Source organism: Ochotona curzoniae, unplaced genomic scaffold (assembly GCF_017591425.1).
Source record: "Ochotona curzoniae isolate NIBS_2020 unplaced genomic scaffold, NIBS_Ocur_1.0 scaffold_3835, whole genome shotgun sequence".
NCBI lineage: Eukaryota > Metazoa > Chordata > Mammalia > Lagomorpha > Ochotonidae > Ochotona > Ochotona curzoniae.
In genome coordinates, this window is record NW_024467114.1 from 6,445,755 (window position 1) to 6,467,519 (window position 21,765).

General features: G+C 42.6%; 1 protein-coding gene across 14 annotated transcripts in view; it reads left to right on the top strand.

Annotated features, from left to right (window-relative positions):
- The window catches only part of ADAM22 (ADAM metallopeptidase domain 22), a 177,491-nt gene extending 158,522 nt beyond the window's left edge, over positions 1-18,969 (top strand). For 3 of the 14 annotated variants that reach the window (XM_040964745.1, XM_040964748.1, XM_040964750.1), the window contains 5 exons: positions 4,975-5,075; positions 5,365-5,431; positions 7,565-7,675; positions 14,538-14,661; positions 18,762-18,969. In XM_040964745.1, the coding sequence (XP_040820679.1) occupies positions 4,975-5,075; positions 5,365-5,431; positions 7,565-7,675; positions 14,538-14,661; positions 18,762-18,782 (424 nt within the window). In that variant the 3' untranslated portion in view covers positions 18,783-18,969. Of the gene's footprint in view, positions 1-2,508; positions 2,704-4,974; positions 5,076-5,364; positions 5,432-7,564; positions 7,676-9,671; positions 9,759-14,537; positions 14,662-18,761 lie in introns of all 14 variants that reach the window. The other 11 variants (XM_040964752.1, XM_040964753.1, XM_040964754.1 and 8 more) reach the window with 7 other exon arrangements.
- Positions 18,970-21,765: the final 2,796 nt, after the last annotated feature.

The following is a 21,765-nucleotide window of genomic DNA, read 5'->3' on the forward strand; positions in this document are numbered from 1 at the left end:
TCAGGCCACCTAGTACGGCAATCACTTTCACATTTCAAAACTTAAGGAAACATAAAAAAACATTCCGCATTTAGAAAGAATGCAGTTAACATAAATCAAGGACTTGGAAAAGAAGTTCAGTTAAAGTTTTTTGAAGGAATCATTCAGTTCATCATTTATGAGCTTCTGTCACAGATGACAATATGTGGTTTTATCAACCATTGGAATTCCTGTTGATAGGATTAGCTATCATATGTGATGAATATTATCTAAAACCAAGTTTCTGGATACTGGAGAATATTAAATATTATCCTCAGGATATCTTGGCATTTGTAATCTGCTATTGACATTAACTGTGTGTGCAAAGAACGTTACATGCATTTCTTATACATTTCTCATGCTCAGGGTGACAAAAATGAGGTGGTGTCCCAGAGGATTGTTCAAATAAGACTCCCCTCCAGTCCCTTGACCGAAGCCTACGGTCCTGTGGGCAGCACTGAGGACGTGTGTACCCTGTGTTCAATATAATCGTGCGTTACAGGGTGGTTAATGTTGAAAGCGTGCCAAAGCATGCTCAGTCAGAAGAGCAAAACAGTGGGCCCCCTCCACTGTGTGAGGCACGCCACTTAACACCTCCAGTGCCTGCTTAGTGAGGCCTTGGAAGAGGCCAGGTTTGCAAGCTCAGAGCTCATAGCAGGAGCTTGTCTTTATTTCATTGAATCTGGGGAGGCCCATCTCTTTCACTCTGGCTGTTGTGAGAGATAGTAACAAAAAGGGGTTGTTGACCCTAACGGTTATTAATGGAAATATAATGTTGGTGGGGCATTCTGTGATATTCTGTTGTAAATATTAAAATGATATGAAAAGGAAGTTTGCTCTTCAAGGCAAAATATGAACTCTAATTTTATTGAGAGATTTTTTTTCCCTCAAGCGTGGATGGATTATTTTTTTTTTTTTCTGATTCAACAGCAAATAAGATTTCACTGATCAAAATCTGTCTTGGAAAATACTGTCATTTCTCGTGTGCTAACATGATAAATATGGGGCTGGTACTATTCTTCCTACAAAATTGTTTTATGACACTATGAAAAAGAAAGTATAGTAATGGTGAACTAAAGTCACTTATAGGATTAAAAAATATTTTGGAAGAACCTGTGTCAATTAATTAGTCTTATATACCAGAATTAGTCTTATATCCAGAATAATGAAAAATTTTACATGCTGTAATTAAATTATAGGAGAGAATTAGATTAAATAACACAAAATAAAATGCATGTTTTATATTCATTGAAAATCGGAGATTGGAAAGATGTAGGACTATATAATTTGGGAATAACCTGAGAAGGTATTCAGTCACTCAAATGAACAGATGGCCAGTGATTGTAAACATTTACATCAAGACGGGCTCAATAATAAAAAAGTTGCGTCCGAAAGTTATATTTTGGGGATAAAAGTAAGCATCAGAAAGTAATGTTATCCTGCTAACTCAAATAGGGAAGCAAGTGGAAAAATTAGTACTTTTATTGCAGACCTGTTTGAATATTAGCTCTGTTTAAAATTCTCAGTCCAGCCCTGGTCTGTGGCATCCCGACAAGAGTACGGAGGAGAACAGATTCAAATGTCGGATGCATTTGGCTGTTAGGGACTACTCATTGACACATGATCAGACCAGCCATTGCCTGGGGGCAGAGGGGGAAGGTGATGGGGTCCTATCCAAAAAAGGCTATTTGATTCCTTTAGGAGGAGTCATGGAAGTGTGTTTGAGTCAAATGAGGGCATTAGTAATGATGGAGTACAGGGTCCTTACCCTTGCTCCTATTGAGGTAGAAATGGAGAAGTGAGATCACCTTCTGTCCACAGACTGCCACAAAACTTGTGAACTGTTCCAACCCTTCCATCACATACTCTATACAATTATAAAATTGTACAGTTATAAAGTCACCTTTTTTATTATTCACATGTCTGTGAAATAATCAATTGAAGCTCCAAATGGAATCCTTAACTGTGATAAGGAATTGTTGGATTAAAAAATAGGATGCCGTAAAAATCTTTTCTTGAAAAGATCTTTGAGGACCAAGTTGAGGTCGCATCACACCATGTTTGACAACTGGGAGCGGTTCACTGACCACAGTGAGAAAACAGTGGTGCCTTTTGGGGCAAGGTCTTGTCTGCCCTCACACATACGCTGCAATAGCAATTTGTTATTTTTTTTTAAGGGCAAAGCTGCAGTTAACATCTCTTAAGTATAATGAAGTTACTACATGTATAAAAGCCTCGTCTTTCCTTCCCTCCCCTCGAAGAAAGACTTTACTCTTTCGAACTAACAAAGTGTTGCTGATTGCATTTCTGCTTGCTGCCTTTAGAATGACTTTAACTTGTCACATTTATTGATAATCTCATGTGTTGTGATAGATTTGATTCATGTAGATCATTATCCCTACCTCTCTTTTTCCTGAAATAATATTTGTATATGTGTGTGTTCATGTGTGTGTCCTGTTTTCTGACTCTGAAATGTTTATTATGCCTTAGACAGTTACCCCAGGGAGATTATGTAAAAAAGCCTGGAGATGGTGACTCTTTTTATAGCGACATTCCTCCTGGAGTCAGCACAAACTCAGCATCTAGTTCTAAGAAGAGGTCTGCTTTTCTGTCGCATTTTCAGATTTCTACCTGTTCCATCCCACATTATTCCATTAGTCAGAACATTTCATTATTTTGCAGCAGGTTTGATCCTTCTTCTTCTTTCTTGAATGTTAAGAACTGGTATCCTTTGTTCTTTGATTACTCTACTGAAAAATGCCATATGCTCGGAACCATTTGTTATGCAAATCAGGCCACAAAATTGAAACAAAGCAATCAGACACATTAAATCTGTGCAGAAACCCTAGGATTTCTCAGTCTTGTTTTTATATGACTTAACAAACTATATATCATATTGAATCATGTCGTAATTGGTGAGCTTTATGTCATGTTTGGTAGTCAAAGAAAAAGGTTACTGTCATGCTTCAATAAAAGCAGTTGTTAACATAAGTTGGTAATATAAGTGTTGCATTGGATATTTTTAATTTTTATATCTCAAAACTAAGCTTGCTATGAAATAAAGATTGCTTCTCTGTGAATCGTGTATTTAAATAGTATAATTTTTGCTTTTTTATGGAATGATTAGATTTATTAAATATGCTTAACATTTGCCTGAGTTTTTCATAGTTCAACTGGGATTAATGTACTGTTTATATACTCGAAATGCTGATGATGTGTTCTTGTTATAACATTGTAAGGTATATGACACCATTTGAAATCCCGCATGCTTTATAATCACTTAATAAAAGAAATGGGTAGGAGAAATAGTTGTAATGTTTGTAATGTTCTAGAGGCTTGCAGTTACTTCAAAAAGAAGCTAAAATGTTTTGCTGAAAAACTTCTCTGAAGTTGCTGATACAGGTGTAACAGAGAGGAACAGAGTTCTAGTAGAATCCCCACTACTGACTTGGGGCACATCAGATGTCTTGTAGAGTCAAAGGAAAACTGTTAGTGCATTGAGAGGGAGCATGGCCTCTTCTGGAGTTCTAGATCCAGGGAACCATCTGGAAATTCTGCAGTGGCTTTCAGTCTTCAGAGACAATAACCTGAAAGGGAAAGAGAAAAATTTAGCAACACCGGGAACTCTGCTTTATGTGGAATTTTGTTAAGCATGGAGAGTAATTTTAAATAATACACCTCAAGACAAAAGTAGAATTGATAAATTGGACTCAAGGAGTGCAGTTTTGGAGAATGATTTTTTTTGAAAACCTTGCTTTTCATTTAAAGCACACTTGCTAGTTAAGAAATGAAGTAGGGAGCTGGTCGAATGCTCTCATGATGTAGGCATTTTCTTGGTCAAATATCAAATCTCAAACGACACAGTTAAAAATTGAAAAAGTCAGTGGTCTCTGGCAGAATTTCTGTTGTCCTTTTGTACAAAATAGAAATCATTTAGTATGTACCAGATGATGTTTGTAAGTTCCAGCCTGGAGAATTAATTAATACATAGTAACTGTGCCGAGTTCCTTTTATTTTCACTTACCTGTACAGGTCTTTTAAAGATAAAATAGTTAACCATTTAAAAGTTACCCAGAATGAAATGTGGAAAAAGTGTTTAAGTGTAGTGCCACTTTCTAAAGTATCTCTTTCTAAAGTCTAAACAATCTGAGTAACATCAGATTTTAGGAAAGAATTCAGTGGGTTCTAATTTTTAAGTAGTTTAAAGTATACTATGACTGTTAGCAGACTTCTGCTTAGTATAGGGGATTTGTCAGCTCCTTATTTCTGGGGTACCACGAAGATATGTAGGATTTCCTTTAAAGACTGCAGGCACCAAGCAGCAGGAGGGCTCAGTACACATGGGCTTTCCCAGAGGCTTTTGTGCCAGACCTCTGAGTTTGCTCATTGTTAAACCAACCAGCACCTCCTGTACTTTTTTTGGATCATTTTTGTGGGCCAAAATGTCAATTCTCAGAAATTATTTTTTTTCTCTGAGAATACCTAATTATTATTCTAACAATGATTAGTTAGTTGCAGTTGAACAAAATCTTCATGTAATCTCTTAGAAGTCCATGTTCTCATAATAGTAGATTGGAAATCATTGCTTTACAATTAAGAAACATCTATGGTGGGACCCCATTATAACTGCTGTTGGGGTTATGCAACCACAGTGTGTGTTGCCTTTGCTATTTGTGGTCACTGTGTTCTGGGGAATGTGAATTGGCTTGCACAGTGCCCTAAGACTTATATTGACTATTGTAATGGGGTTCCATTGTATTTGACTTTTCTTAAATTGAATGTTGTGTAATTCTGCCTTCTTCATGAAGACTTTCATGTTCTCTTCATTCTTTCATTTCAGACTTTTCTTTCTTGATGTGTTTTATTCAATGCACAGTAATGCCTACAAGTTTTGCTTAGTGATATCAGAATATTTGATTCTCTTTTAGAACAACCTGTGAATATTTTCAATTTCAGGTCCAATGGGCTCTCTCATTCTTGGAGTGAAAGAATTCCAGACACAAAACATATTTCAGACATCTGTGAAAATGGACGACCTCGCAGTAACTCCTGGCAAGGTATTGGGCAGAGCTCTGAAGTCTCTGTCCACACATTCAAGTTTTGTATTATGTGATCCCTGGTTAATGAAGGCCTATACTTTTCTGGATACTCTGACTCTCTTCTCTTAATGAAGAGGCTATTTAGAACAAGAGTCAGGTTCTTGTTTCTTGGGTGGGAAATGATACTATTGGGTAAAGGCCTGTGTTGTAGGTGGTGCTGCTTGTGAGATCCACTTCAAATACTATGTAGTTGAACCTAGGAGTCATTTATTTATGTAGAAATCTAGCTGTTGGTTCTCTTTTTCAGGTAACCTGGGAGGCAACAGAAAGAAAATCAGAGGCAAAAGATTTAGACCTCGATCTAACTCAACTGAGTAAGTCTGAACGACTAATGGAGAAAAGGCACTCCAAGGTTCTGGACGCTTAGTATCAAATGTCAGTTAACCAGACAGGAGCTGTAAACCAGGCCTCTGGTCTTGGTGTTGTCTTTTTAATTCTTTTCTGTCGTTTAAGAATTAACCATGGCTTTTCTCTTTTACATAGGCATCTCCGCAACTCTGTCCATGCCAATATTCACTGACAGTGGGGTCTCACCCTCGCTGCGGGTTTTTGCTCCAGTCACCTGCCATTGTGGTGTCTTGGTTCCGTTTGAAGGGAATTTTGCTAACATTCCTTTCTTCTCATCACCCCCGGGGATCCAGCCATCTCAAGGGGTCACCCTCCCTCTCCCCAGAATCCACACAGCCTGGAAGCATCAGGGCCCAGAGCATGGAACTGCTCACAGCCTGAACCTACCTCCCCAGGTCTTCATGGCTGCCTTCTAAGCATTCTCTCAGACTAATGGAATCAGGCTCCCTTTTAAATCTTCCATCAGAGGACATTTAAAAGGGCATCTCCCTGAACATGCACTTTAGTGGAATCGTTGTCACTGAATGCAGCAGTATCACACGATTTTGCATTTCATTCGGGGTGGGAACAGAAGTTGCACTTAAAGCCTTGTACGATGAAGTAGACACCATGCACTTTGGTTTGTTTCTCCACAATGAAAGGTCAAGAAAGCCAAAGCTTCTGCAAACCTGTGCCTCCCTGCACAGCGCAGCCTGCGAATCCTTTCAGACTGGCGCTGCCACCTGGTTTTAGTCACAAGCACTTTTTTTTAACCCTGCCTGTTTCTCCCGTAGTGGTAATTATTACTGCAGGGATCTCAATTGCTTCTTCATGCCTTAATCCTTAAAGAGTATGAATAGCAGGTATTTGTTAAGTGCTTGTCAGAAACTTACGTTAGCTTTTGCATTATATACCCTGCCTTTTTCAGTCCAGGAATAGTGCTAGTATTGCCCTGAAGTTTGGACCTTCCACCTGAATGGTATTGACTTGTAAGTGGCTTGTCACAGTTTCCTGGCAGATCTTACCCCTAGAATGGATAGAGAAACTCAAGTGATACCATTGCATGGTCCAGAATGACATCCTAGAATGCTGCTCTAAGTAACTAATCCTGAGGTTTTATCTCTTGCATTCCCAAAGCGTGTGGATGCTTCAGGGCTCATTGTGACTTAACATGTCTTGCATGAAGTCACCTGGTCAGAGCCCCTTAGTTGCTCCTTAGACGTTAAACTTTAAAATCTTCTTTAGAGTGTCCACTGTGTACAATTTAGTATTCTGATAATATTTCTTATAACAAGGCTTTGAAAACTTCAAAAGAAAAAAAAAGTCGATTGTATGTTACGTATAGAGCTTAAGCAAAGAATATTTGGCATATTAACAATATGTATGCAATATTTTCCAGGGCACTTAGGTATTTTTTTTAACTTGCATGAAATGTGTACTCATATCAGGATATAAAAATCACAATGCTGCATATAGCCTTTGAAAAATCTTGTCTGCGAGATCATTAAGCTATAATAATTAATAAGGCACCATAACAGCATCTTAGTGAGGGAGACCTGTTGAGAGTAGAGCTTCCCTCTGATTTATGGACTTCCTAAGTTTGGTTGCCTGACTCATGCCAATGAAGTGAGGCATTCTGCGGGGCTGGTCACTGTCCCCACACGTGCTGCTGTATGGGAATGACCTCTCTCTGTGCATACGCTTCCTCTTGTAAGAAGCCCTAATACATGGTGTATCAAGAACTGGGTTAGCATGTTTTGTACTTTCCACATTTAAGTGATCCCATTTGCTTCTGATATATCTGTGCAACCTTAAGAGGGGCAGACTGACCATTAAGATCCTTTGAGCCTTTAGTTTTTTGAAAGAGGAAGTACTCTGGGTCCACTACTGGAGCTGTTTAGAGTTCCACCATCCCTAGGGGATGATGCAAAAGTCAGGATGGGAATTCAAACGTGCCACTCAAATGCACGCTCTGCTGATGAACCCAACCAGGCATCCTTGTTTATTGTACTGTCTTCCATTTGAACCTTTTGCATCTTCCTCACTGTTGTACATGACGTTTAAAAAAAAAACAAAACTTTTTTGGCTTAGACTCTGTATTATATATTGTGTTTTTACAGGAGGGAGCCCCAAGCACCTGAGGCTGGGCACTCCCTCGCCCAGACAGTCCCATCCCAAGGCATAAGCCCAGGGGGCTCTGACAGCCCCCAGACAGGGAGTCTGGATCACAGGTCAGTCTCCACCTGCCCCTTCATTCTGGGCTGCCGCTTAATCTCCTTCCAAGTCCCTCCCTTGTCTGAGAACAGGGTCACTGGATCTTTGACCAAGCTCCGTGTCTGCTTGGCGGTGCTCCTGGCTCAGCCGGCACCAGCTAATTCTCTGCCTTTCCATCCTGGAGAACACTGAGAGCTCTCCTACCCAGTGTATTTGCAGTTTTTTGTTTTTTTCTGCATGTTGCGCTCTGAGCCGAGTCAAGCCACTTAGGCAGGTCTCCTGCAGTTTGGTTAGATCTCATCACTCCAGCACCCCTCCCTAGAGGTGCTAGGAAGCCCACCCCAGAGACACTTCCCTGGGTAAATGCCCAGAAGGAACTGCCATCTGCAGCTCTCCTCTGTGTCCTCTGGTGACCGGATCATGGCCTTGAGCTGTGCTCCCAGACACTGAGGAAGAGGCTCAACAATGCAGGTCAAGCTATGTGCTTGTGCTTCCATGGAAGAGCCAGGGCACCAGTGCTTTGAGTGTCCAAGATGGTCCGTCAAAGAAACCACTGTGTCTTCCTGGGAGTGGCCGTCTGCCTCCGTCTGCCGTGTGGCTCTGTGTTCCCTGACGATAGCTGCATGGGCTTCTGCCACGGCTCTCCCCAGGCCGGAGCATTCACAAGCCTTCATCTGTGGCTGCACTCGCTTTTCTAAGTTTTTGTTGTTCTGTTCAGAGTCTCAGTGGAAATCTCTATGCAAGTTTACATTGGCTATCTTTGTGAAAAGTGCAAGTTGGCAATGATTGTGGCTAAAGGCAAAACAAGTGGAAGCTGTTTCTGAGTCAGGAGACATTATCTTGGCAAAAATGGCCTTCTGGGCACAGAAACGCAGCTGGGGCCTCCTTTCAGGAGCTGCACGATGAGATTTGCCGAATACCTTGGTTATGGCTAACGAAGAGGGGAAGGACTATGGGAAATCACCTGTTTTAAATGCAGTCTTGTTGGAGATGCATGTACAAACAACTCAAAAGCTAAAAAGTGGGGAAAGAAGCAAACTTTAACCTGAAACAGATATTGTACTTTTTAGTGTTCCTTTGTTTATTTTTCAGTGACTGTTTTACAGGGTTTGCTTATCTCTCATGGTATTTCTAGAAGTTACTTTTTAACGTGGTGGAAAAAATCCAATATAACATCTAAATCCTTGCTACACTGAATTTTCAAATGTTAAATCTGCATTATTTTAAAGGGCAAATTCTAAGAGCATGTGGTTTTGCTTGGCTCCCAAGTTAGAAGTCATTCACGCAATTTAGGACGAACACTCAGAAGGCAACCTGCCAGAGCCATTTCCCAACGGAATATAAAAATGTTAGTGAGCAGTGAGAATAGGAGGAGGGAACATTGCAGCTGCAACCAGATTATTGAACTCAGTGGTCACAGGGACCTATTTGAACCCCAGTTCCTGTACCCTGGGGCTCCTGGGTCAGAAGGGGGAACCCTTTCTGTTCCCCACAGAACCAACTGGAACAAACTGTCTGTTAAATGCAGCTTAGGATCCACCCCAGGCAGTGAGAAGAGCCTTGTAAAAGCCTCTCTTAACTGTCCTTGAGGAGTTATGCATCCAAATGCCTGGTTGTAATCACAGCCAGCTGAGTCTTTTCAAAAAGCACCAGTATCATTCAGAAACCAAGGGGACAAATGAGAGGTGGTCTGGGAAGAGTCATTTTGGAAGATGGAGAAGAGCTGTTGACAGGACCACGATGGAAAGGGATTTCCCGATTTGCTTGGGGAAGCCCTGAGAAGCTGCGTCCTCAGGTTGACTGCATTCTTAAATACCTTGAGGCTTGTTTAGCTGAGATGATACTCATGTCATTGTATAGACTGCCTCATAGTCATCCAACATCCATCCCGGTTTATTTGCCAAAGTCACTTGCATTTGGAGGGTGTAGACATCCTTGCTAAGCTTGTGCTGTGTATTTTTCAGATTTTCTATCTTGTTCTGCTTTCTTTGTTCCTTCCATTGCTTTCTGCAGGTATTTAAATCCATGGTTCAAAAGAGACTATAATGTAGCTAAGTGGGTAGAAGATGTGAATAAAAACACTGAAGGACCATACTTTAGGTATTTCACAAATTAATTTTATATCTTTTTCAAACTCTCCCAGCACAAACGAGTACTGTAGTGTGACTGGCTCTCTAGCTTGTATCTCCCAATACAAGTTCCTATAGGTGGAAAGAGGGGTCCTTGTTTATTTGCTGCCTCTTGATCTCTGTTTATTTGGTTCCATGAACGAGTCTAGCGCTTTTCTGAATGTTTCAAATGAAGCCATTTGAAAAGGGTTGTCATCTGATGCATGCCCCTGTCGTCATCTTCAGCTTGTCAGTAGCTTCCTCTTCATTTTATGCTGTGTAGTGTTCTACAGGCATGACACATCCTTTCCACTAATAAAGAAACACTATTAACCTGAGCAACCTAACTTTTAGAATCTAGAAATTACATAATGCATCTTTGCCTACTCACTGCCTAAGAGTGCATAGTGCATTTGAAAACTCAAGGAAATTATGACAAGAAATTAGATGGGATATAGTGGAATTTTGCTTGGAGTAGGAATCGATTTGATCCAACCTAAAGATTATTGCACTACAACTGGCACCCAAGCAGACTTGGAATCTGTTGACGTTTCAGTAGTGTCTGCAGAATGCAACCACTGGCACCCAAAGAGGGGCAGCGCTGCGAAAAGTGGTCACAGATTTTCCACAAAGCATCCAGGGAACTTGAATGACAATGTCGCTGTCCAACACTTCAGCCAGACCAGAAAGCCCATAGGCAGAATGTGCTTCACTCACCACGGAGAGGAGTTTACAAACTCTTCAACTGACCTCATTCACTGCAGAGAGAATTTCCAAGCACATTTAATGGCATTTTTTTCAGTCTTTTACAATGTCAAATGACCTGCTGGAGGTCAATGTCCACTTTTTATCTGGCTACTTCATAGACAATTAATGTAGAGAAGAAATATATGCTTAATCACTAGTTACCTGCTTTCAAACTACTTACCATGACTTAGGTCAGAACCAACCAGATAGCAGGTGTATATTTAACCCTCAGCATCCATATAAAGTGGATTATCTCTTCTAGTGTACCATTTAGTTTAGTCATGTATAGTTTGAGAAAATGATTAGACCTACCTGCATTTAATTTGGCCCATAACATTTACATACACTCCAAGGAAAGCGTAACTCCTGCCTGCTCACAAAAATGTATGCTGCTTTTCCTCCTGATCCCCTCCTGCCCTGCCTCCTGCTTGTCCCACACTTCCCCACACTGAACCTCATGCACATACACTCACATGCAAACATCCCACCCTCACCTGTAGCTCCCAAGATGACCAACGTCAGGAAGACAGGTAAGATGATTTTGAATGCTACTTGGAATCTTGGCTCGCCTTCAGTCCTATTTCTCTTCTGTATTTCCCTCAGGCTTGTGGGCAGATTGTAGTTTGTCATGGCCCTGGAGCCAAAACAGAATGATTTGGGTCCTGTATGCATTAGGGCTCTTATTGCTAAGCAAACTCAGTGTGTCTGTGACCATGATTTGTGAAATGGTCCCTAGGAGTGGCCTCCCCTCCCATGGGGGAGCTGAGAAGTTGCTGTGGCTCCCAGAGGAGAGCTCACCTTTCTCGAAACCAGCACGCGGGTCTGCCCAGAAGCTGTCCACTTGCAGTGTGGATGGGGAATTGCTTTAGCGCCCTCCGATTGCACGCGCAGAGCTGCAAGGTGAACCTAGAGGATTCCTTAGTGTCCTCTTAGCAAGCGACCTTGGTTTCTGCTGAAGCTAGGCCCATTCGAATTCATTAAGAGAAATCATAGACTTGTTTAAAGGCTACATGAAGCTCAATGGGCAGTTACAATTTGAAACTGTCACTTTTGGATTAGCAAGAGCTATGTTGGTCAGACTGGAAAACCAACAGGGAATTTCTGTGGCTCTGGTGAATGCCCGAGGTGGCACAGAGCTTTGAACACAGGGATTCCAAGTGAGGGAATTTCATCCTCTTTCCATTATGGCCAGGCCTCACCCAAGGGGCCCGGAGTGCATCCTCCCCTTGGCTCGTGCTTTGCCAGCCTGTGCTTGTGCTCAGATCTGCTTCTTTGGCTGCCAGATCATTCAGGATTATCACTAGTGAGGATAAAGGTCCCCTCATTAATCACGTGGTGCAGAGTTCAAGGCCTTCTTATCATGAAACAATGAGACTTCGTGATGGCAGCCTACGGGTCCAATCGAAAACATTTTCCTTGCGGAACTTAGTAAAAGCCAGGCAGTTAGCTGAAGCTGTGGAGCCGCCAGGATGTCTCCGCTGTGTGCCCTGACCTGGTTCTGCAGGGACAGTGGTCGTTCACGTTATCATCAGTGCATGTCCTGGCCATCGGGAAGCAGTGGAGGAGCCCAGGGCTGGAGCATCTTGTCAGCCCAGCCTGTGCCTTCCAGATGCAAACAGTGCCATGCCAGCTCTGTACTAGAAGAGACCACCAGCTGATTGCTCACCTCAGCAGTCGATTTTCAGCTCACTGCCATGATCACACAGAAAACACAGTTACCCTGAAAATAAGCTAAACTTAACGTCAACTTTCAAGTGCCTACTGCGTACCTTCATGACACTCTAAGGGATCATTCTTACTCCCCGTCTACAGGCACAGAAAGTCATTCAGGGTCAGCTAGTAAGAATCAGGAGCAGGGTTAGAGCCTGGCTTCTTCTGACTCCCAAATCTGCTCTCATTTCATTCCACCGTATTTACTGAGAAGTTTCAGGCATATACTAAAATTCTACAGTAGGACACTTCATAACTGCTACTAGTTAAGGTTACTCTGAAATATTGAAACACCTGTGACTAAGGGTTGGACCTGTGTCTCTCTCCTAGAGCTGACCTGCTTCATCCTGTCCTGGGGAAGAGGGAGCACAAATGGAGTGAGGTTGATCTCTAGGCTTATATATATACAAGATGTGAGCCCAGCAAAGTCTCACATAGACCCAAGCTGCGTTGTAGTGCATTGGCTTATATACATGCCTTTATGTTGCAGTCATAACGTGGCACCTATACCACCCCACATAGGTTAACATGGTTCTTAGGAATGTGGCAAGGATGATGTACAAGCTGGGTTGGGACTTCCAGGCAAGTGGCCAGGGCCAGAAAAAGATATTAAGCATTAGACCTCCCTCAGACATTGTGAGAAATTTTGAGTTGATTTTCTCTGATTGGCCCTGCCCAGTTCTCTGCTCTTCAGATAATTAGGTTAGGCTGCCACGCCCCACCCAGCCCTCAGAACCTCTTGCCCCTTCTATTGAAACTGGCTTCACTTCCTCCCCTTAGGGTCCCAAGTGCCAACTAGTTGTTCGTGTGAGAGGTAGACTCTGTGAGCTTTCTTTGGGCCTGTTTTTGTTTTCACACGTCACTGGCTCTGCCTGTTGGAAATACTTAAGGAGAAGCCTGGGATTCCAACACTCCTTGTGCTTTCACAGGTGCTCACACCTGTCCATGGCCAAGTTCAGGTCATCATGATTGTTAAGCTAGGCGCCAACAGTTCATTCTATGGATACATGTGCTGTCGCAAGTTAAAAAGGGGACTCATTTGGGGTGACCCCTTCAAGTATAGAAAATAGGGTTATTGTGCACCTGACTTGGTTTTGTGATCCTGGATGTCTTATCAGTCATAAATAGACTAAAAAGCTGAACCTAGGTTACGATCCCTCATTTTAAATACTTAAATCCAAAAGCATAAACTTCATTTTATAGATACTGAATTTGTTTCCTAAAGATAAGTATTGTTTAAAGGGAGGAAATTTATGTCTTGATTCTGTTGAAGGTTTTGAAAGCAAAATCTATGGCCCTACCAATGCTGTCCCCATGACCATCACTCCCAAGCTCAGTCAGTCACAGCCACTGAGGGGCATGCTACAGAAATAAGTCCTTAGGCTGCAGCGTGGCAGTGAGAGCAGTTCCCCAGTCCCCACCACGCAGGGGCAGGAGTTCAGGAGTCATGATATTTAGTGGTCATTTGTGGATGGGATAAGGACTGTAGCAACCCATCAATTTCCCCTGGATACGTGACGAGTAGATGTTTTTTACTCCTCCAGACAAGTTAGCATCAGGAATGGGCTCCTCTGGTGAGCCTAGTTTAATTACAAACATCGTCACTCCACATGCCAGACCACACCAATGTAGCACAGTGCACCGGCAGCCTACCCAGCAATGCTGATCGCAGTGACTAACCAGACCATCTCTGTATGTTCTCATCAGACTTTGTTTGGCTGGAACTCTGCACTCCTCACTGCTTGCATGTTTACTAATTTACGATTTAAACTCCTATATTTGCCTTTGTTCCTTTACAACTAACACACTGGCCTCTAAATGCATGAGTTTTGTGTAAACTGGTGTGTGATTTAGCAACTAACAAATATATCCACTGTGATATATTTTAAGATCTTAAGATATAACTGAGATTATTGTACTTAGCAGCATTCATACATTAAGTGGTAGCCATAAGGCAGAGTATTAGTATGTTGTACACTTAGTTTACCAGTATGAGTTCTTACAATAACTTTATCCCTTCTCCATGTGAGCGTTTTGTTCTATGGGAAACTTCCATATTGGATTTCTAGGTGAAAATGATGAATCTGGATAGTAACGTTTTGAACAGTCCATAGCAGTCGTTATAGTGTTGGGAAACATGAAGTTAGGAAGCCAGTGTTGGGAATGACAGATAGCTTCCTGGTAGTTCAGCTTTTGCTTTAGGGGATTGTGAAAGTAGCAGTCAGAGGGTTTGTCTTAGGCCCACTTTTCAGATACTTAACAATAATCTTGGGCAATCATGTAATAGTTATTTTATATGTTCTCAACGTCTCAGGACTCTGTCTCCTGCCAAGTCTCCTTCATCATCGACTGGGTCTATTGCATCCAGCAGAAAATACCCTTACCCAATGCCTCCACTTCCAGATGAGGAGAAGAAAGTGAACCGACAAAGTGCCAGGGTAGGTGGAGATGTCCTGCCCGTGCGTACCCACTCATCTGTGAATTCATGTCTGAAAAGAAAATGAAAAAAAAAATGTTGGTTTGATAACTGAAAGATTCTGGAAGATTTGAGGTTCAGGTTTATTTTTAGTTATTAGTTTAACCTGCATTGATATATTTTGAAAACGTTTGTGTGTATTATCCATTGCTATATATTTTCTGTTGTTGGTTGCACTTTAAAGCCTGGAATTGATAAAGTGGTATGTATTTACTTGATCCACTTTTAATATCCTTGATAATGTCAGAAATTACATGAACAAGTCTCCTCTCTTCTTCATGCCATTTTCTGACTATCTTAGCAACAGGAACTGTGACAGAGTCAGATCACTGACAGATGATTGGGGTGGGGTCTTGATACAAGGAAATGGGACATGAAAAATCTGCAGTGTTAAAAGAATATGGCAAAGGGTTGGGGCAAAATTTAACAGGCTTTTATACTCAAAATAGTCAAAAACAAGTATGGAGACAGTGATTCCTTTCACCCAAATGTAATTCACCAGAAGTCTTATTAAATGCCAAGTGCCTTCCTACATTTTAAATGAGGATGCTGCTGTCTTGCAGGATTCCAGGAAAGTATCCATTGTGTGGAATTCGAGACCTAATGGAGCTGGGAAGTAGTGCATAATTACCTTTAATGTGCAGGCTCTGTTTTTGCACTACAGTGTTCCCAGAAACAATGGTGCAAAGAAGTCAATTTATAAAGCTTTCAGAGGCTCAGCTGATTTGTCCCCTAGTGGGTCCTGGGTTCCCAGAATTCTCAATTTTGAAAGGTGCTTCTGAACTTCATTGAATCTGACCCTAAATGTTGGCATTCAGGGTTTATAGGGATCCTTCAGATTTCAACTCTGTAAAGTCCTGAGCAAACAGCCAAAACTGATTAGCTCAATTCAGTCAAAAAGTCTTTAGGAACAGTTGGTTGTATTCTGCTACTCATTTGAAAATTACCTTTACGATCGTATGGGAAGTGATCAAAGAACGCTGGGATTTTCAGCACTTAGCTCTCTAGCCTTAAGATTGTTTAATAGACTCCCAGTTGTTCCTGATGGTTCATGTGAGACTGAAATTTCCCTTCCCTATCAGAAAATTAAGTGCAGCATGGTGTGTGTGGGTGTGTGCAGGCGTTCTCCATGCTAAATTGTCTGTGTTGCTATTTTGCTTCATTAACTTGAGGATATTCTCTGAGCCACACCCTGGAGTGGGGGTTGTTGGAAATGGTAGCATCTGAGAGCCAATGAAAATGACCACTCCCCAGGAGAAATGGCTGGCCCATGACTCCTTCCCTGGGCTAAGTGAGCTGATCAGGAAGCCTGCAGCTGTGAAAGTCCTGATTTGTTCTGTCTACTGTGGAGCAGGTGTGTGAGCCAGGGGCAGAATCCTGCACAACAGACAGTTTCCATTTCTGCAGTGTCGTCGTTGGCTGAAGAAACACAGAAGCAGCCCCTTTGTGTTTTGTTCTTTCACTAGAAAAAAAAATACATTTACTTATTTGAAAGGCAGAGAAGGAGAAAGAGCAAGAACACTAGAGGGAAAGAAAGAAAAAGTCTTCATCTGCCCAACTCACTCCCCAAATGCCCCAAATGGCTGGGCTTAACCAGACAAAACCCAGTCTTGACGTCTCAAGTCCTGCAGCGTCCCCTGCTGCTTTCTTGTGGGCATGTTAGCAGGAAGCAGAAGCAGAGCTGGGATTGGAGCTCAGGCCCTTCAGAGGCATGCTGACAAGGGCAAGCTCATGCCTTCTGCTCAGAGCCATGGCTTGACAAGTCTGGGGACCTCATGACTTGCATTGCCATTCATTTATTCCTCTCTGAAGCTATCTCTTATTGATCTTCATAGCCATCCTTGAGTCAACCTCATCAGCTCTCTGAAGCCGAATTCTTAACTGCTTACCACTTCAGACCCTTCTCTGAGCAACAGTCCAGCTCTCTGCCTTTGAGCCTGGTGGTCCCAGTTGAACTCTGCTCGGTGCAGGTGTCTGCTGCTGAGACAGATCCTCACACAGATAGACCCAGTTGGTTTCCAGAGGCTCAGAGGGAAGGGTGTCTTTTTGTTGTAGGGTTTTCAACCCAGAATACGGCAACAACCTCAATTCTTGTCTTGCAGAAAGAATTTTCATGAGGACACAGTTTAGTTTTAAAAAGATTTATTAGAAAAACTCAGAAAAGGAGTTCCTCTCCTAGTGATGGGAGGGGGCTTCAAGAGAGAAAGGACCCTTAGCCCCTGCCATAGTGGCAGGAGGAAGAGGGGAAAAGGGCCTAGACCTCTGCCATAGTGGCAGGAGGAGGAAAGAAAGAAGAACCCGTACTAACAGTGGGGATAGTGTGTTTTAAAACTTCACTTCAAAGAAGTCTCTCCATAAACAAAGGAGAGAATTCCTGGTTTCAGGGGTACTGGCCTTGGGACAGAAGGCCCAGAAAGTTGGCCCTGTTACCAGCCAACTTCCTTAAGTCCTTTTTCAATGATAAAGAGGCCAGTCTGATACTACCCCCTTGGCAATGGCTAGACACAGAATTGCGATGGAATTCCGTTGATGCTTTAGGTGGGGAATTGGTATGTTAATATTGCCCTGGTCTCCTGGGGAAGCGTGTTCTGGATATGTTAAAATATGCGCTTGTCTCTGGTGAATCCAAGACATGGTGGGGAAAATACCCTTTTATATTTGAGAAAAAAAATGATGACTCAGGGACCCAGAATACCCTAACTGCTCACTACCCAGTCTAACTCCTCTCTCACCTGGACAGAGGAATTGTACATATTTATGGATTATGGTTGGTCTTTCAGTACTTACAGATTATGTGTTACTCAAATCAGGGTATTGTTATTTGCTCTTCTTTGACATTGCTTTATGTTTGCAGGCTTGGAGCTCCTTCCTTCTGTTCGTTCATAAATGTATTCTAGGTTTTGGTGGACTGTAGTCACCCACCTGTGCTAACAAGAGGATGGATTCCTTCAGTCTAACTCTGGTTTGCTACCTGCTATCCAAACTCTCTCCACCTTTGTCTGCCCCTAACCTAGTATCTTGGGTTTGGTTTGAATTTTTTTTTAGCTTCCAGATTTGCAGGAGAGCATAAAAAGTTTGTCTTTCTGTGTTTAGTTTATTTCACTTGACATGTTCGCCTCTGGTTCTGTCCCTTTTGCTGCAGATAACAGCATTTCATTCACAACCTCCCCAGATGACTGTAACATACTCTGATATTAACAACCATTTCCTGGTGGCTGTATGAGAGTCCTGGGGAAAGACGAGCATTTGTGGCTTAAAAGTGTTGTTTTCAACTATTAATACATTTAAATATTTAGACTTACATTTCAAATAGCACTAAATGAGCATATGAAAATTTTCAGTTAATTTGTTTGAAAGGCAAAGTTACAGAGACAGGTGAGCAGAGGGTGAGAGAAAGAGATTGAAGGAGAAAGAGAGAGAGAGAGAGAGAAAATGACCTTCTGTTTTACTGCCCACGCAGTCGCCATGGCTAGGAATGGGCCAGGCTGAAGCCAAGAGCCTGGTATTCTATCCAGGTCTCCCACAGGTGTGGCAGGGGCCCAAGCCATGGCTCAGACTGTCTCCTGCTGCTTTCCTAGGTCCATTAGCAGTATGCGGCATCAGGAGTGCAAGAGCTGGTGCTCGAATCAGCATTCACACGGGATGCTGGTGTTGCAGGCAATGGCAGTGACGTCACACAATGCACCACAATCAGCCCCTTGGATGAGGACAATGTATAAAGAAGTGATGGCTCCACCCTTGAGGCCATTTGGAGAGTAAATCAACGCAAATTTCATTCTCTCTCTCTCTTCTTTCTCTGTGACTCTGCCTTCCAAACAAATAAATATCAAAAAAAAAAAAAACAACAAGCATGAAGAAGTGGTAGACTTTGAAAAGGCTGAGATGCAGTTGTGGAAGAGAGACTGGGAGTAGCAGTTGTATCTGTGTATTAGACTGCAAGGGTGTGTGTCCACAGCGTGGATGTACAGCTGGAAGCCCTGAGTCTCACACATCTGTGTGGATCACAGAATGTTTGATTCTCACACTCACCAGGTGCAAACTTTGCCTTTCTCTCTTGTGCAGCTATGGGAAACGTCCATTTAAGATCACCTGTTTACACGTGACACATCGAAACTGTTTACTCCAACTTTTATAGAAACCCAGCCTCACGGAATCCCTGCAGATCTGTCTGCCCTTCAGAGACTCCCTGAGTAGCCACCGGGAGGGGAAGCCAAATCTCACATCTGGATAATTTTTTTTTTCTCCATTGGCGGAACTGAACTGAACCATGCAAAAAAAAACTACCGAATGTCACCGTATGATGGAACGGTCAGGGTCCCATGTGTTAATGTGTAATCTGCATGACAGACATATATAGAAATATCAGTATAATTAACTCACACAACCCAAATGTAGCAAGTCTCCTAAGGACGGTAGTGGGTTCAGAACCTGACCCTCAGAAGCACATTCTCATTGTAGAACCAATGCTCAATGCATGGAACTTCTGTTAATTGTTTTTCATATTTAAGGAAACAGCATCCCATAGTAGAAACTAGCATGTAGGGCTAAAGCAGCCAGGGGTTTGCTGCAGGATTCTAAAGCTTTCAGAGGCCAACATCCCATGTGCTAACTCTAAACATGTATTTTTATTTTTTTTTTACTTCTCATATTTATATCAGCACACAAGGACACCTGTACATATGTAAAGATTTTTAAAAATCCAACAAGGAAAAGCAGCTGTTACACATAAGTGTATTTTGCCAAATGCCTAAACCAGTGAGTTCCAGCCCCATGCTCGTCAGGTGCTCAGCGATCTGCAATACCTGTGTTGTAAACACAGTAGTTGAGCGCTGTGTCATCCGGAGCTGGTCTCATCATGCGGTGTGTGGTCTAGGAGAGAAGAATGTCCTGTGAGCTTCGGGCCATGGCAGCTCTCTGCAGTGGGAGCCAGGAATGCAACTGCTAGTCAGCTCCTGGGTCGCTTCCAGCCTGGCCACTTCTCTGTGGGCACATACTGCTTGCCTCGGCACCTGGTACCTGTCAGGAGCACGCACCTGCACTGGGCATACCATGGAAGCCCCGAGCCGCTGAGCAGTGCGACCTGCTGAGATGACACAGGGGAATCAATGGGAGACTGCTGACTGCTGGTGAGTCACTAACTACCAACTTGTCGGTCCCCAATCCCCTGTGGCTGGAGGTATTCCTTGCTTGATGAAACGTGGTGGCCATCCTAACCCGGATGGACTTGCTGTAACAAAGAGCTGTCTATACCAGTGTTTGTCACCATTGGGCCAGCAGTCCTGACAGGTCATTTGGCACACACTTCTGAGCAAGATGATGGAAGACTCTGTCCCAGTTGAAAAACCTCTTCAACAGGCCATAAGGGGTTAAGTGACATTCAGATATCCTGAGATGGGACACCGATGCCTGACAAGAGAAAGGATCTAATGTCTTGGATCCTCTGTTTCTTAATCCATGGAAAAACTGGCATTTGTGCATTAAAAACCCTGTCTTTCAAAACAGAGTCCAATAGCTGTTGTTAGTGTCGCTATTACCCCAAAAGAAAGCAACCCTCTTGAAGTGGACATTGGGGGATCACCCACATGGTCTGCCATGAGTGTACTTCTGGCATCCTCTTTCATGTTGCAGAAGGACCTTTTCTATGTTTGGTCTCTCGCTGTGGCATGGGACATCTTTTCTGATGGACCTCTCTTCTCAAAGTCTGAGAATGTCTGAAACCCCGATTTACTCATCCGGAATTACACAGTGTGAAATGGTGTTTTTTCATGATTGGAAAGGATGCTATTGTAGATACTACAACAAACCGAAATTCATCAGACTGAGTTTTGGGTGAGTGTTGGGTGACGTTGTCACGCAGCTCAAGCCAAGGACAAAAGGGCAGACAGACAGAAAGATGTAGCCAATCGAGTGAGCAGGATCACTTGAATGTGCACTGAATGTTTTTCAGGTATCGAGTATGTGAAAGGCCAATGCTACAAGATTTATTTTGACTATAAAAGAGAGTTTATAGATTTGAACGCAAGGTGCCTCATGTAAATTTGCCTCCTAGTTAAAGTTAGATAGCGCCAATTTGGGAGAACCCATAAATGACTAGCTAAGTAGCAACAGATATCTCGGTCTCCATCTGTCATTTATCAGTCATCTCTTTGTTGACAATGTATGTATCTTTCTTCACTCTGGCTATTTAAATATGAAATTATTTTTCAATGAAAATCGTCATGTGCCTTTTGGGAGATGTGGTGACTCCAGAGGTATAGAATTTGTAATCATCCTCCTTGGTGATAACCTTCATGTGGATTGGAGAAAAAAGTAGTTTTTTTTTTTTAATTTATTTACAGAGGTTATGATTCAAGGACTAGTAACTCAGAGTTCCAGTTGGGATAGCTGGATATCTCCCTTAAGCATTCTTAGGGCCATTGTGGAAAATTCTTTGACCAATCTGTAGTCTCTATGGATGGTATCCCAAAATAGCTCATTTTCCTGGTTGATTTTTCTTAAAGCATTACATCTAAGTATTTGTGACCTTCCATCTTTTGAGGTAGATAGAATGAACCCAAAGCACTAACAACAAGCACAGCATTATTTCCTTTTAAATGTCTGTCTTGGAAAGAAAGTTGAGGTTGTGTAGCCTGTCACCCAAGTAACATTTGAATGGCACACAGCAGTTACTGCAGGATCAACCCGAGGCAGGAAGCAGCAGTTCGGCTTTCACGTCTCTTCGTATGCCTTTCCCCGTCTTTCTGCGGTTGTGTACAGAGGCCCTGCTGCCTTAGTCGGCCATGGTCATGATGCTGCAACAATCCTTGACCTGAAAGAACACTTTGGGTTTCTTTGTTGTTAATGGCGTAGGGTAGGACAGCAGGGAGGGCCTAGGAACTGGACTAGCCTGATTGGCTGCATTCACTTTCTTCTAATGGGACCCAAAAGCTCAAAACCAGCCCCAGACCCCCTGGTCCCTGCTGCCTGGACACCAAGGATCCTCAGCTCCCTGACAGGGCAGAAGAGCGAGAGTTTCCACTAGGGATGCTTGCTGTGGTTTTAAACAAACTCAGTCTCTCAATGAGAC